Source organism: Carlito syrichta, unplaced genomic scaffold, assembly GCF_000164805.1.
Source record: "Carlito syrichta isolate Samal-C Ts95f unplaced genomic scaffold, Tarsius_syrichta-2.0.1 Scaffold302088, whole genome shotgun sequence".
NCBI classification, from domain to species: Eukaryota; Metazoa; Chordata; class Mammalia; order Primates; family Tarsiidae; genus Carlito; species Carlito syrichta.
Window position 1 is genome coordinate 281,659 of NW_007246184.1, and position 14,554 is coordinate 296,212.

The following is a 14,554-nucleotide window of genomic DNA, read 5'->3' on the forward strand; positions in this document are numbered from 1 at the left end:
AACTAAAATGAGTAGTTTGATTAATAAATATATTAACTAAATACCATTATAGTTATAATTATTTATTGATGAGAACAATCTATTATCAAAGCATACTAATTAATAGCACTTCTATTATTATTAACATTACTAACAGAGTCACTTACTACCATAGTAATTATTTTGAGGCATTCAGGGCTAGATTACCAGTTCATGGGTTTACAATGAATTATTCATTACTAGAATTTCTTTAAATCATCAAGTTGATAAAGAATTAATAATGTTAACTTAGAGCTATTCATAAGTTGTATTTTAATACAATGATACATTCTTTGACCTATTTGGTAAACAATAGAAATGTTCCCTGTTATTTTTATTCTACAAACAAGTCCCACTTAAATGAAAGGTATAAAGGCAGGTGATAGGAGAAAAGAGGTAGGGACTCACTGGTGAATCCGTGCACGGCTGAAGGGGCCAGTATAGCAGTCTGACTCCTCCAGGTCTGGAAAAGCTGACTTGTCAAGAACCATTGGGTTTTGGGACATCCAGTTTTTGATTCTTCTAAAATATGTTTGCACCCTGGAACAAGAACACGTTTTAGAGCTAGATTAGGTTGTATTCCAGAGTTTTATGCCCTCAGTAAAAACAAAAGACAGAGTTCCCAAAAGACATGCACCCACCGATTACACACCTGCATCCACACATGCAGTACTTCTGTTCTCAAACTAAAGAAATAAGTAGCAAAAAAAAAACCAGATCCTGTATTTGTTTAAACTATTTCAGGGCAACTATGTCATCCTAATAAAAAACAAAACAAAACAAAACAAACATACAAACAAAAATCTTACAGAAAAAAATATAAGAAACATTATGCATAAAGATGGTGGTAGAAAGAGTATTTTAATAAGCAGCACAATATATTTACTAAACTTGTGTGTATATGTGTATGTATACATCTATATGTACATATATGTAGATATAGATTACTCTCTGATTCTAAATTAAAACAAACAAAAATATAGCTTTATAAAAGTGGTGACAAAAAAACCCACAAATGTCTGTGACACAGTCATTCAGTGGCACTGGGAGTTTCAAGTGTGGTAGACAGCAAGATTTTAGTGTCAAGCGAAACTGGGTTAAAACAGAGCTCTGCGTTATATGAGCTGTGTGAATACATATGAACTATTCAACTTCTCACTTCTGTTTCCTCATTCATAAAATAAAAATCACGCTGACTTTGTGGAAGAGTTGAAAATTAATGTTTTATTTAAAAATTTATCATTAACAATAAGGAAAGTTAACGCAGAGTTTTGCAGTATTTTAAGACTCAAAAAGACATGAATCACCGGGATATCTTGAAAAAATGCAGAATCAGTGGGCCTGGATAGGGTCTGAGATTCTGCATTTCTGTGTAGCTCATGAGGAAGGTTCATGTTACTACCCACTGACTATACATGAATAACAGGTTTAGCATAGACTCCTGGCATATGCCACTCAAACACTGCTTTGTGCATCAGAATACATTGACCCCAGCTTTAGATACTCTTATAACATACTTCTATTGTGTAACAGGTAGACAGTCAATATTGTATCTTAGGAATTATTTCATTGAGGTCTATTATGATAAAATTACCGTGTATTGTATGAAGTAAGATTATATTCGAATGTAAAGTTTATCATATGTATGCCTTTAGTTTTCCTTCAACAAGTAAGATTAACATTTAGATACCAAGTTATTTTTGGTTTTGGAGGGAGTAAAATAATTTTTTGAAATTGTATTTATTTTACAAAGAAAAATAAAAAAGAAAATAAGGAAGTTGACTCCAGAGGTTTAGTCTAAAAATCTAAATTCTGAGTAGCTGTAAAAATCGCTGCATTTACTAATAAATCACGCAATAGCTACACACTATGTCTCAGTTTTGGAAAATGTTTGGCTTCTTCTGCAATAATAAGTCCAAGAATATTTTTTGGATAGAATATTTTTTCTGGTAAAGTACAGCATCTCAGTATTTATTTGATCAACTCTGCTTGAACTTCAAAAAAAAAATAATTAGTGCAGTAATGGGTAGACAGTTAATATTGTATCTTAGGAATTATTTCATTCAAGTCTATCATGGTATAATTACCATGTGTTGTATGAAATAAGAACAAATTCTAATGTAAAGTTTATCATGTGAATGTCTGGAGTTTTCCCTCGACAATTAGGATTATCATTTAGATACCAAATCATTTTTGGTTTTGGAGGGAATAAAATACTATTTTCTAGGTTAAAATGATGAGTTAGAATCTGAGGTGATCATTTTGCCTCTTTTCGTTATAAAGATAAACTCTAAAACCACAAAACATTCCCATATCACAGAGGCCAGTGCTTTGACATGTAGGATACATTGAATCAATTATACCAATTACTCTAGCTTTCAAAACTTAGCATAGCTGGAAAAAATTCATTGGCTAGGAGTTGGAGGACAAGTGTCTTAATGCTGAATTTGCCAGTCACTGAGTTGGTCTAAACATTTCCAGTCCTAGCCGGGCTGGGTGGCTCAGCCTGTAATCCTGCGCCTTGGGAAGCTGAGGTGAGTGAATTGCCTGAGCCCGCGGGTTTGAGACCCGCGTGAGCAACTTGGCGAGACTTCATCTCTACAATAAATAAAAAAATCAGCCGGGCGAGGTAGCGCACGTTCCATCTACTTGGAAGGCTGAGGCAGAGCCCAGCAAGTGGAGGCTGCGTTGGCCAGGAGCAGCCACTGCACTCCAGTCTGGGTGACAGAGTGAGACTCCAACTCAAAAAAACCCCAAAAACATTTCCAGTCTTTGAGTGTCAGTTTCCTCTTTCTAAAGAGAGGAGTAATTCCATCTGTCCTTCTTCATTAAGTGACTAAGAGGATCAAATAAAGATGCTCTGATTACACTTAGAAAATGCTAATGAGCCCCAGCACCTAAGACTCTACTAGCTCTGACAACATCTACAAACTGGGGATAAATGTAAATTAAAAAATAATACATGGACCCGGGTTCGGTGGCTCAGCCTGGAATCCCGCGCCTTTGGGAGGCTGAGGTGAGTGGATTGCCTGAGTCCGTGGGTTCGACACCCGCCTGGGCAGTGAGACCTCATCTCTACAATAAATCAAAAAATCAGCCGGGCGTGGTAGCGTGCGCCTGTAATTCCGGGCCTGAGCCCAGCAGGTCCAGGCTGCGGTGGCCGGGAGCGACAGAGTGAGACTCCAACTCAAAAAAAAAAAAAAAAAAAAAAAAAAAGAATATTGAAAATAAATCTGGACTAAAGGGTCAAAGTAACTTGATTAAAGTACAAACTCTGCCAAACCAGTTGTGAAAGTAGGGCGGGGCTTGGGAGGGTACAGGTGTCATTTTTTTTTTTAATTTGCAAAACTGGCTATTCTGTGTTCTGCTTCCTTTGAAGGGTCCTTTTGAAGATACTTTGATAATTAAATGTGAAAATGCTTTGTAAACTGGCTCGGTGACTCAGCCTGTAATCCCGCGCCTTTGGGAGGCTGAGGTGAGTGGATTGCCTGAGCCCGCAGGTTCAAGACCTGCCTGGGCAGGTGAGACCTCATCTCTGCAATAAATCAAAAAATCAGCTGGGCGTGGTAGCGCGCGCCTGTAGTTCCAGCTACTTAGAAGGCTGAGTCGGAAGGATCACCGGAGTCCAGCAGGTCGAGGCTGCGGTTGCCGGGAGCGGCCACTGCACTCCAGTCTGGGTGACAGAGTGAGACTCCAACTCAAAAAAAAAAAAAAAAAAAAATTATTTGTAAATAAAAGATAAATTGCAGCGACAATAAAACGAACCATTTCCTCTCAAGAGGTGATGATCTTTAAAAGTCGAATAATTTCCAGTAAGTTTTTTATACTTTAATATTTAGTGGTCAAAATTAACCATGCAAAAATCATCTTTTCCACTTCAATAAATAAAGAGTGTAAGGAAAACTAAATGAGCATGTTTACAATTGATTTCAATTTACTACTTTCCAAAATGTCTACAGAATAAGTTTTATCATTTTTACAATTCTTTTTCTGTTTAATATGTCACATAATTTTATAAACTTCTTTACCATTTATTTCCTAACTCTCCCCACAGGCATTCACAAAATACAAGAAACAGAAAGAACACATTTTAATAAGTAAAATGCAAAAGAGTAGGCTAGTGTAAGGTTTGAGATACTTTAATAATCATTTGCTGTATCTGAATTTTTATTTCATGAACTTAAACAGAAAATAATACTAAACATAAAAGATAGCAAAACTTATTATGACACATAAAACAATGTTCATCTTTCTAGTTTACTAAGTTTGACTAAAATAAAAAAGAACATTTTTTCATTATTAAAAATATAGTTTAAAATTTAGTATACACATATTTGTTATGCATTCTAAACACAGGCTTACTCTAAAACTAAATTCTGATAGTTTTATAAAAATCGACATTTGTTGCAATTTTAACACAGGCGATTTTGTCCTTCAGCAAGTCTGTGAAAGAAAGATTCTTGTTTAATAGAAAACCCACTAATTATGGTGTAACAAAGTCTCACTAATTCCATAATAGCACACTGAAGCCAACCTAAGAGATTTTATCAACCATCCAACATCGAGCAGGCACACAGAGCAAAACAAGAAAAATCTGCAGTTGTAAATTTATATATCACAATAATCCAATGACTTTGATTTTGTTGTGCAAAAATTACTTTGGAAATTTGCAACATAGACCATGACCAAATAACCACATGAGAATGAGGAGAGCTCGTTCTAAATGGCAGCACGTTAACCTGACATAAAAGTTGAACTTGACTGGGAAGCATTATAATTTTATTAAAACATGTCATTTTAGTACTAGTTCCTTTAATATTCATTCTAATTTCAAGTATTTTTAATTTATAATTAACTTTTCTTGCCACCCAACGTGGCCATACCTCAATTTAATATTTGAAAGAGATCAGAATTCTCTTGCTCTGATTTACAGCATTCAAAATTATATATTTTTTGGTTAAAAAAACAAAACTAAACTAAATTTATTGAATCCTTTCTTATAATAATCTGTTATTCATATTATGTAGTCTTTCTGGCTTGTGTTATTCTGACTTGTAATAACCTGCAACGTTATTCAATAGAGCACATCCTACCACACTTCCATGTTTTGTCTTTGTTAATTGATTCATTTACAAAGAGCAGGAAAACAGCCAAGTGTAAGAAGCCTTCTGTTTGAATGTTTATTAAGTGGAAGCTCATTTCCCCCAGTTAAACAGTGCTAAGGTAATTCAGATGGAAGAGTTCCTTTTGTCTCAGGGTTGTTGTTTGGCTAATCCCCATTCCATAGCTACTCTTACAGTAAAAGGTAAAAACATGAGGTTTTGAGATAATGCTCTCTTGAAAAAAAGTTCATTTTCAAGACTAGGATAAGAGCAGCAGCCTTTGTGGTAGAATAAAAGTAGGTCTGCAATTCAGAAAATGTTGCATGACCCTGGCAAACCATTCCATCTCTCTGGACACTAGTCACTACCATTTCTATTTAAAGAGAGAATTGGATCGAATAATCCAGAAGGTTTTTGCAGGGTCCATTGTTCCACACTCTAGTGGGTCATCAGTTACCCATCAATCTTGGTTTTAAAACTATTTTAAAAATTAAGCATATCAGCCAGGCGCGATGATTCACGCCTATTATTCCAGCACTTTGGGAGGCCGAGGTGAGAAGATTATCTGAGCCCACAGGTTCAAGACCAGCCTGGACAACTTGGTGGGACCTCATCTCTACAATAAATCAAGAAAAATTAGCTGGACATGGTGGCGCACGCCTGTAGTTCCAGCTACTTGGAAAGCTGAGGCAGAAGGATCACCTGAGCCCAGCAGGTCAAGGCTGTGGTGGCCATGAGCGTGTCACTGCACTCTGGCCTGGGCGACAGAGCCTGGGCGATGGCTATGGGGGCAAGACCACCTCTAAATAAATAATAAATAAATAAAATTAAATATATGAAGGTGCTAACTTGCAAATAAAATCATCCTTCCATAGCACTGCATTATGGGAGGATTCCAAGAATGGTAATGGTGACCATTAACAAAGAGATGATCTGATTCTAAGTGTCTTCAACTTGGCATAAGCTATTTTGGAAATCTCTTTAGTAAATCAATATAATTTTTCTTCTTAAAATTTACAACTGCAAATATGAGTAATCGAAGGTCTTGCTTTTTGTTTTTGTTTTTCCAAATGACAAATTGGTTGTAAAGAAATTATGCATCACCCACCAACCTGCCCATTGATTTGTTCCTCCCATCGGTGTAATAGCATTTTTTCCTGAAAAATAATAGAGATTGGTTGAAGAAAGTCACAGAAAAAAGAAAATGATACCGTAAGAGACAACATTCTATCATAGTGAACATTTCCATGCCACAATTCCATATGCTGAAGAAACTTGAGGTGTTTGAAGTGACCCAGTATAATATGAACATAACATTTACTTGGTTTTAATTTCAGAATATAAGTAACTAATAACCAAGAACACATTAATACATCAATAGACCCCTTTTGAACATATTTTTAACTTTTTTTTTGGAAAATCTGTCTTCTGTCACTCAAAGCATACTAACTAGATTATTTGCTTACATTTTATATAAAGTCATCCATCCATCCATTCATCTATCCAAATGTTCATCTAAACATATATGGAACAAATAATTCTGATTTGCCAAGGAGTGGTAAGGTATAACCACTAAAAATTAAGAGGATTTGTGCTCTCAAGGGGCTTCCTTGATAGTTGAGGAGGCAACTGATCAGTCACAGGAACGTGTAACTATGGAGGAAAACGAAGTGCTGTGGAAGGAAGCAGGAAGGGGGGTCCTGGGTTTTACAGGGGAAGGAGAAAGGAGACAGGCAATTCCTTGCAGAGGCCATGTCATCTGTAGAGGATCCCACACAAGTACTTTGGGTAAAGTGGTTGCACATGTAATTCTAGACAGAGGTAGCAGCAGCATATGCGATGGCTATGGGGGCAAGACCAAGCATTATCAGATTCAAAGAGCTGCAACTAGTTTGGTGGTAGCTACAGAGCATACTGAAGGTTGAGGATAGTGATAAAAGAGATGGAAGATGGTAAACATGACCCAGATGATGAGGGACCTTAACAACTAATGCTACAGTTTTGGGATGAAGAGCAATGTGGAAGATGTTGAGTGTTTTAAGTAGTGGCATAGCCCTTCTTAATTAAAGAAACTAAAAATTCTGGTGATAGAAGTTAATTCAACCGGGCTCGGTGGCTCAACCTGTAATCTCAGCACTTTGGGAGGCTGAGGTGAATGGATTGCCTGAGCCCACGGGTTCGAGACCTGCCTGGGCAACTTGGCGAGACCTCATCTCTACAATATATCAAAAATTAGCCGGGCACGGTAGCTTGCGCCTGTAGTTCCAGCTACTTGGAAGGCTGAGGCGGAAGGATTGCGGAGCCCAGCCAGTCGAGGCTGCGGTAGCCGGGAGCGGCCACTGCCCTCCAGTCTGGGCGACGGAGTGACTCCAACTCAAAAAAAAAAAAAAAAGAAGTTAATTCATCTCCTAAGTGATTTTTCTCTACATCCTCATCTTGGACCCCAGAAATTTAGTCTTCTGGGTCTCCTAAAATGCCTCTTTATCCCCACCAACAAAACCCATTGTAATTATAGAGGATCAGGAAACTTCTCCTTGGTGTGATACTTGGAAAACAGAACTGCAAGTCAGGAAAATTGATATTTAGTTCTATGCTATTAGCATTTAGAAAACTTGAAAACTTTTGGACATACCATATTTCATTGCAATCTCCGATCATACTGCCAAAAAATAATTTTAAAGTCGTCCCTTCCATAGTCCAAAACTAATTTTTTTTTCTTTTTTTTGAGTTGGATTCTCACTGTCACCCAGACTGGAGTGCAGTGGCCGCTCCTGGCCACCGCAGCCTCGACCTGCTGGGCTCCGGCGATCCTTCCGCCTCAGCCTTGCAAGTAGCTGGAACTACAGGTGTGGGCTACCACGCCCGGCTAATTTTTTGATTTATTGTAGAGATGAGATCTCACCAAGTTGCCCAGGCGGGTCTTGAACCCGCAATCTCAGGCAATCCACTCACCACCTCAGCCTCCCAAGGCGTGGGATTACAGGCTGAGCCACCCAGCCTGGCTCCAAAACTAAATTTAAATATGGACTTTTGGGTCTCACTCCATCTATCCTAAACTCAAGTTTTAAATATCTTTCCCCCTCATTTCTTCAAATGTACACAAACTTTTTTTGTGCACACATTATTCAATCCCTATTGAACCGTTAACTCAGCTTTTTTCTGAACTAATTTTACGTAGATTGTCTTGCACCAATTACCCCAATGTTAGATAACTGTTCACCGACCATCTTCTGTTCAACTGTCATAAGGATTTTTCAAAGACAGTAGTTAGTTTTATTTTATTTGACCTTGTATGCCTGGAGCATGCTTGGCATGTTGCTTGATAAATAATGAGCACTCAGATGGCTGATAAATTAATGAATAGTCTTTGTTTAATTCACAGTTGCAGTTCTATTTAGATGCCAGAGAGCACTTTGCATTTAATAAATACTACAGTGTGATTTTTAAAAACTGCAAATGAAAAAATTGGTCTTAAAATAAATAATTTTAAATATCAAAAAATATCTGAGAACATGATTAAGAGAGACAAAATTTGCAACTGTAATGCTCAGGAGTGTATTTGATAGGGAATAGTATAAACCATATGGTGAGGGCTGGCATTTGGAATAAACACTAGCCTGTATCTTTATTACTCATAGTCTGAAATATTTCTCTTAAACAAAAAAAGTATTATAAAATTCTTTGGGAGAAATAAGACAAATGGTGAAAGAGAGTCATACAAGATGAATATACTTGAGAAAACTTGGCATTATAAGTACTTTCTTCTCTCTTTGAAATGTATACGACCCTTTGGAAAATGAAATGGACCTTTTGTCAGGATCTGGGAGCCATCTCTTTGAAATGTAAATATCAAGGGAGATAGCACACCCTTGTCCTAGTTTCTGTGGGAGTAGTAGCAGGCTAACTTTGGTGGATGCCCTCTCCAAGTTGGAAAACTATCTACTGTCATAAAACTATGAGAGCATTTATCTTTGTGTAAAGTCAATCAGCACTCCAACTACCAGGTGAATCTAGGATGCACTATGTGTGATAAAGGTTATTCTCAAGTCCTCTTACTTAAGGACTAGCTATTGTTTATTTTGAGAACACTTATGCAATAGGCTGTATCTGCTTGGCTACACAAGAAATAACTTGGCAGTTGAGGGGTGGGATTGGCAGTTGAGGGAAACTACTAGGGGAGGGAGGGGTAAACCTCATCAACAAGGGTACTTGTATAATCAATGTTTGTATACCTAACCCTGAATTGTACCCCATATCTTTATAATAAAAAATTTTTTAAAAAGAAATAACTTTTTGGAGCTCAGGAATCAGTGTCTTCTAAAAGGCTTCTTTATAATTTTCATCAAAACCCATTTCAGTGATCAGTAAACTCTGACACTGGAGTATATAATAAATGCAATAGTTATCATTTTGTATAATTTAAACGAGATTGCTTTCTGTTTTTACAACCTCATAGCGGATTGACTATTATGTGCATCACATTCTGGTTTAATGTTTATTCAGTAATAAAATGGTTTTCTTCATTTTTATCTTTGTGGGGAAGTTTTCTGGTTTGGGAGATTTTGTTTTTAATTATATTTTCCAACCCAGGAAGTCAACAATAAACTACCCGTCTCCTTAGTTCTTCTGTGTTAAATGAACGTGCAGCACAAAATTCTTTCCTACCTATATTCCTCCACACTGTGATCTATTAACTACACATAGTTTATGTGTAGTACTTAATTTTTTCCTTAATTGTTCGTTGGGAACATTCTGTGATTTTTATACCTTGCATCAAGGCTACATGTATCTACTTGCCAATTACAACAACTACTCAAATTTATAAATAAACAATTATCTAATCACTGTTTCCATTCAGCTCTCCAAGTAGTTAATGGCCACATGTGGTGATGTCAGTGGAGCCAAGTAAGGTGACCAATCAAATGGGTTAGATTCTGGGCTTCCTGTTCCTGTTTTATATATCGGGTTCCCTTTAGGTTTTTTATTTCATTTTTTACTAGGTTGTCTTTTGCATAAAAAAGATCTAATTTTAGTGCCAACTGTGATGCCAAAATATTGTTCTTAATGTTTTAAAAATATAGTCCCAAATTTGCTATGTTTAAAGTATGTGTGGGAAGGTGAGCTTGAGAAAAAATATGAGGTTGACCCCATCTAGAACCTCTACCTGGGAAGTTGCAGGATGACTAAATAATAGTAAAATGGCTTGGCCCCTTTTAATGTGAAGAAGAGGCAAAAACGAATAGGAAACACCTTTGAGTAAAAAGGAAAATGCTAAAAGTGGAATTTGCCATTTCTAAAAGGTAGCAGACATAGGCCAAGCCATTCTTGATATGATTTAAAAAAAGAAAAATTAGAAAATGTGGACTATTATAACTGAGATTTTCTTGGTTGATTTTGAAATATCCACTACAACACATAGGCCATTTTTACTTTGGAACAAAAATCAAAAAAGAAATGGCTTGAAAATTTAAGTGCATTAAAATTGTACACGTATATTCGAGTTGAAAATTTAGGTAAGCCAGGCTCAGTAGCTCAGCCTGTAATCCCGCGCCTTGGGAGGCTGAGGTGAGTGAATTGCCTGAGCCCCCAGGTTCAAGACCCACCTGGGCAACTTGGTGAGACCTCATCTCTACAATAAATTAAAAAATTAGCTGGGTGTGGTAGCGCGCGCCTGTAATTCCAGCTACTTGGAAGGCTGAGGCGGAAGGATTGCCAGAACCCAGCAGGTCGAGGCTGCTGTGGCTGGGAGCAGCCACTGCACTCCAGTATGGGCGACAGAGTGAGACTCCAACTCAAAATAAAAAAAAAGAAAAAGAAATTTAGATAAAATGTTCAAGACTCATGTTCATACAATAAGGAAGAAGAAAACTTTTGTAGGAGAGATTATCGTTAATAAATATTTTTGAGGAAATTAGTAGTTTCTTTTTGTGGAATTTAATAATAAGGTTTAAAGGATAAATAAACATATGGAATAGCTCAGCATGGGTACATTTTTATGCATACATTTTTAAAGACCTTGTTCTAAAATGAGATGTGTTTCTTAATTTAAGTTATTCTTCTTGCATAATTTAATTTTAAGACTGTGTATGTGTTCTTGAATAAGATAACTATGGACAAGTGGAAACTGGGCTATTCATCAAGAAAACACTTTGTCTCTTAGCTTATACTTGAACTGCATTCTCTTATTACAATTGGCTTTTATCCCAAATTTCAGGTGAACCTTACAAATAAATGAAATGTTAGTCACAAAGAAGTTAGTTGATGCTACCTCTATTATTTAAACTCTTGTGGAAAGAGGTTCCAAAACAACTTTGTGTCCCAGCAATTTTTAAACTCTTTCCCCAAGAACACCAGATGAATATTAAGGAAGGGCTACACATTGTATAACTGTCTCTTAAGATTTATAAAAATTATGGGGAATATTAAAATATTAAGTTCCCAGGACAATATTTCCTTACCACTTGCATCAAAAACATTTGTTAAAAATGTACATACTCAATTTCATTCTGACCTAATATGCTAAAATCTCTGGGTGTAGGTTCCATGAAACTTCATTTTTACTAAGTTTCCCAGGTGATTGCAAGGCACTCTAAAGACTGAGAACCGGTAAACATTCTTGCAGTAAATATATTTATTTATTAATCTAGAAATTCAGAAACATTTGATCACAGAATAGTCTTCTCTTAAGATTTTGTGGAATTAGTATTACTTTGACACACTTTGGAAAATGCTGCATATTTTCTAATATTTATATTGGTAAATTATGAGAATTTCAATGGTATTTCCTAAAAGTTTCAGCAATCATAATGCAGCAATCGTGAACATTTTTTCAAAAAATGTATTATAAAGAATAAATTTCAGGCAAAACATCAATTAAAAAGAGAATGTAACTGTATACATCTCATCGTTTCTTATTTTTTTTCCCATTCTCCTTAAATGTATCAGAACTCTTATCTTTGATGCAATCCTGTCAGACAATTAAAAGACAAATATCATTAAAAATAAATTGAAATAGTGGCCTGATTCAAGAGAGCATCTCTTGAAAATTTCTCCTGGGACAAAAACACACTATGTCATACAGCAGGAAACCTAACACTGCTTCATACCAAGGAAAGTCTCTTGCAAGGGAATTGTTCTTAATACATTTCCAAAGAAAGAAAACAAAGGAATCAGAGTGATGAAGATTTTTTAAAAACCAAAGTTATGAGAAAACCCATTATTTCATCATTGACATTCATTTTAAAAGGCAAGAGTAATGAGAATGAGAAAGATGAGACATATGTACTCTAACAGATTTCCAATATTTAAAAATTAGTAATTAACTGGGCGTGGTAGTGCATGCTTGTAGTTCCAGCTATTTGGAAGGTTGAGGAGGAAGATTCGCCTGAGCCAAATAGGTTGAGGCTGTGGTGGCCTGGAGTGTGCCACTGCACTCCCAACCTGGGCGACTGAGTGAGACTCTAACCCAAAAAAAAAAAAAAAAAAAGAAGAAAAAAAAATTAGTAAAATCCAACTGAGATGGTAAAAAGAGCAATTTGAAAAGTTTGACACCATAGAATGTGTTGCCATTGTCTCTATGAAATGTCCCCTCCATAGACTCTATAGTAGAATGAACACACTTTAAAGTATTGATAAAGAAAAAAAATCTTTGAAATTATGAAAGTCAAATATTGGGGTGTAAGACAAGCATGTGTTACCAATTAAAATGGGCTAAATTGTTGTGGCCCCCGAAAATTCAAATGTTGAAACCCTAATACTTAATTATATTTGGAGGTGGGACTGTTTTGAGGTAATTGAGTCATGTGGAACCCTCAGAGAGATTAGTGTCCCTATAAGACAAGGCCAGAGAGCCAGCCAGTCCTCTTTCCATCATGTGGGGATAAAACTAGAAAGAAGGCCTTCACTAGAATCAGACCATATTAACATTCTGATCTCCGTCTCTAGAGCTGTGAGAAATAAATTTTTGTTGCTTAAGACACCCAGTCTATGGTAGCCCAAGCTGACTAAGACACCAAGGTTGTATTCATAATCCACTTTTCCACTGAATGAAAGTATAATTGTATCTTAATAATGGTTATGAATACCAGGATTTATAAGAGGGTACTCCCCAAAATAGAATTTATATATATTCCATTATATATATATGTTATATATTATATATATAGTTGTGTATTTATTCTTACATGTTTAAACCTCAGTCACATTCAAAGCACTCTTCTTTTAATGTAATACACCTAATGAGATGCTTTTTCCACTACTCAAAACAGTTTTTGAACTCATCAACTTTGATACCTTTTAGTGCTTCTGACAATTTTTGTTTCTCCTCCTTCACACTGGCAAAACCTTTCCCCTTGAGAACTTTTTCATTGGAGAAAACAAAGAAGTCACTTGGGATGAAATCAGGTAAATTGAGGGGGTGGGGCACGGAGGTTGTACCATTTTTGGTCATGAACTGCTGAACACTCAGCGTGGGATGGGCAGGTGAGATCGTAAATCTCCCATCATGAAATGGGCAAATGTGTTGGAAGAATTGCAAAAAAAAAAAAAAAAAAAAAAAAATCTCTGAACCTGAATACAGCAGCTTCTTACAACATCACTGACTGGTACTCTGATGCCAATGGTTTCCTAGAACATTTACCTAGTAGGGGAAGTCTGTACTATAAGGAGCCCATCTTCCAAAAATTAAAACCGGTTTTGCTGCTAAGTAAAATGGTGCCAATAATGGACAGCAAAAATGGAACCAATCTTCTGGATTCTAGGCAAGCATCTGTTTTGCATAATTTCCAGAGTAGTTGCCTGGAAGACATGTTTCCTTTTGAACATGTTTAACACCATGCTCACTCAATTTAGATTGAATCCTAACACTGAAACCCACTGAAATAGCAGGTTTGTGATAGCCACTAAGGACCTCCTCCTCTTTAAACTACATGGAAGTTACTTTGTACACAAACTCAGTTGTGACTATTCTTAGAAACAATGGTGAAATTACAGAAACAGGGGCAGGATGAAGGTAACTGAAATCAGGATTAATTTGTACGTTTTTAGCAATTTTTTACCTGATGTTAGAAAATAGGTCCTTATTTAGAAAATAGGTATCACTTCTTTTATCTGGTGTTCACATGATGCAGTCAAATGAGAACTTGCAGAAAATAGATAATTTTGTAAGGATATAAACAAAACAGATAATTATAATCCCATCCATTAGAAGCAATCATTTTAAATCTATTATTATATTTCCTTCTGATTATATTGCTATGCATTTTACATTGTTGAAATCACATTTTCTGAATGATTATTATTATTATTATTATTTCAGTTGGAGTCTCACTCTGTCGCCCAGACTGGAGTGCAGTGGTCGCTCCCAGTCACCGCAGCCTCGACCTGCGGGGCTCCAGTGATCCTTCCGCCTCAGCCTTCCGAGTAGCTGGAATTAC

The 14,554-nt window shown here is 36.4% G+C and overlaps 1 protein-coding gene across 2 annotated transcripts in view; it reads right to left on the reverse strand.

The window, feature by feature from the left end:
* Positions 1–14,554, reverse strand: part of ANO3 (anoctamin 3) — a 198,583-nt gene that overhangs the window by 106,234 nt on the left and 77,795 nt on the right. For both annotated transcript variants that reach the window (XM_008056070.1, XM_021711366.1), the window contains 2 exons: positions 6,233–6,277; positions 427–558 (listed from right to left, as the gene is read on the reverse strand). In XM_008056070.1, coding sequence (XP_008054261.1) covers positions 427–558; positions 6,233–6,277 — 177 coding nt within the window. The remainder of the gene's footprint in view (positions 1–426; positions 559–6,232; positions 6,278–14,554) is intronic.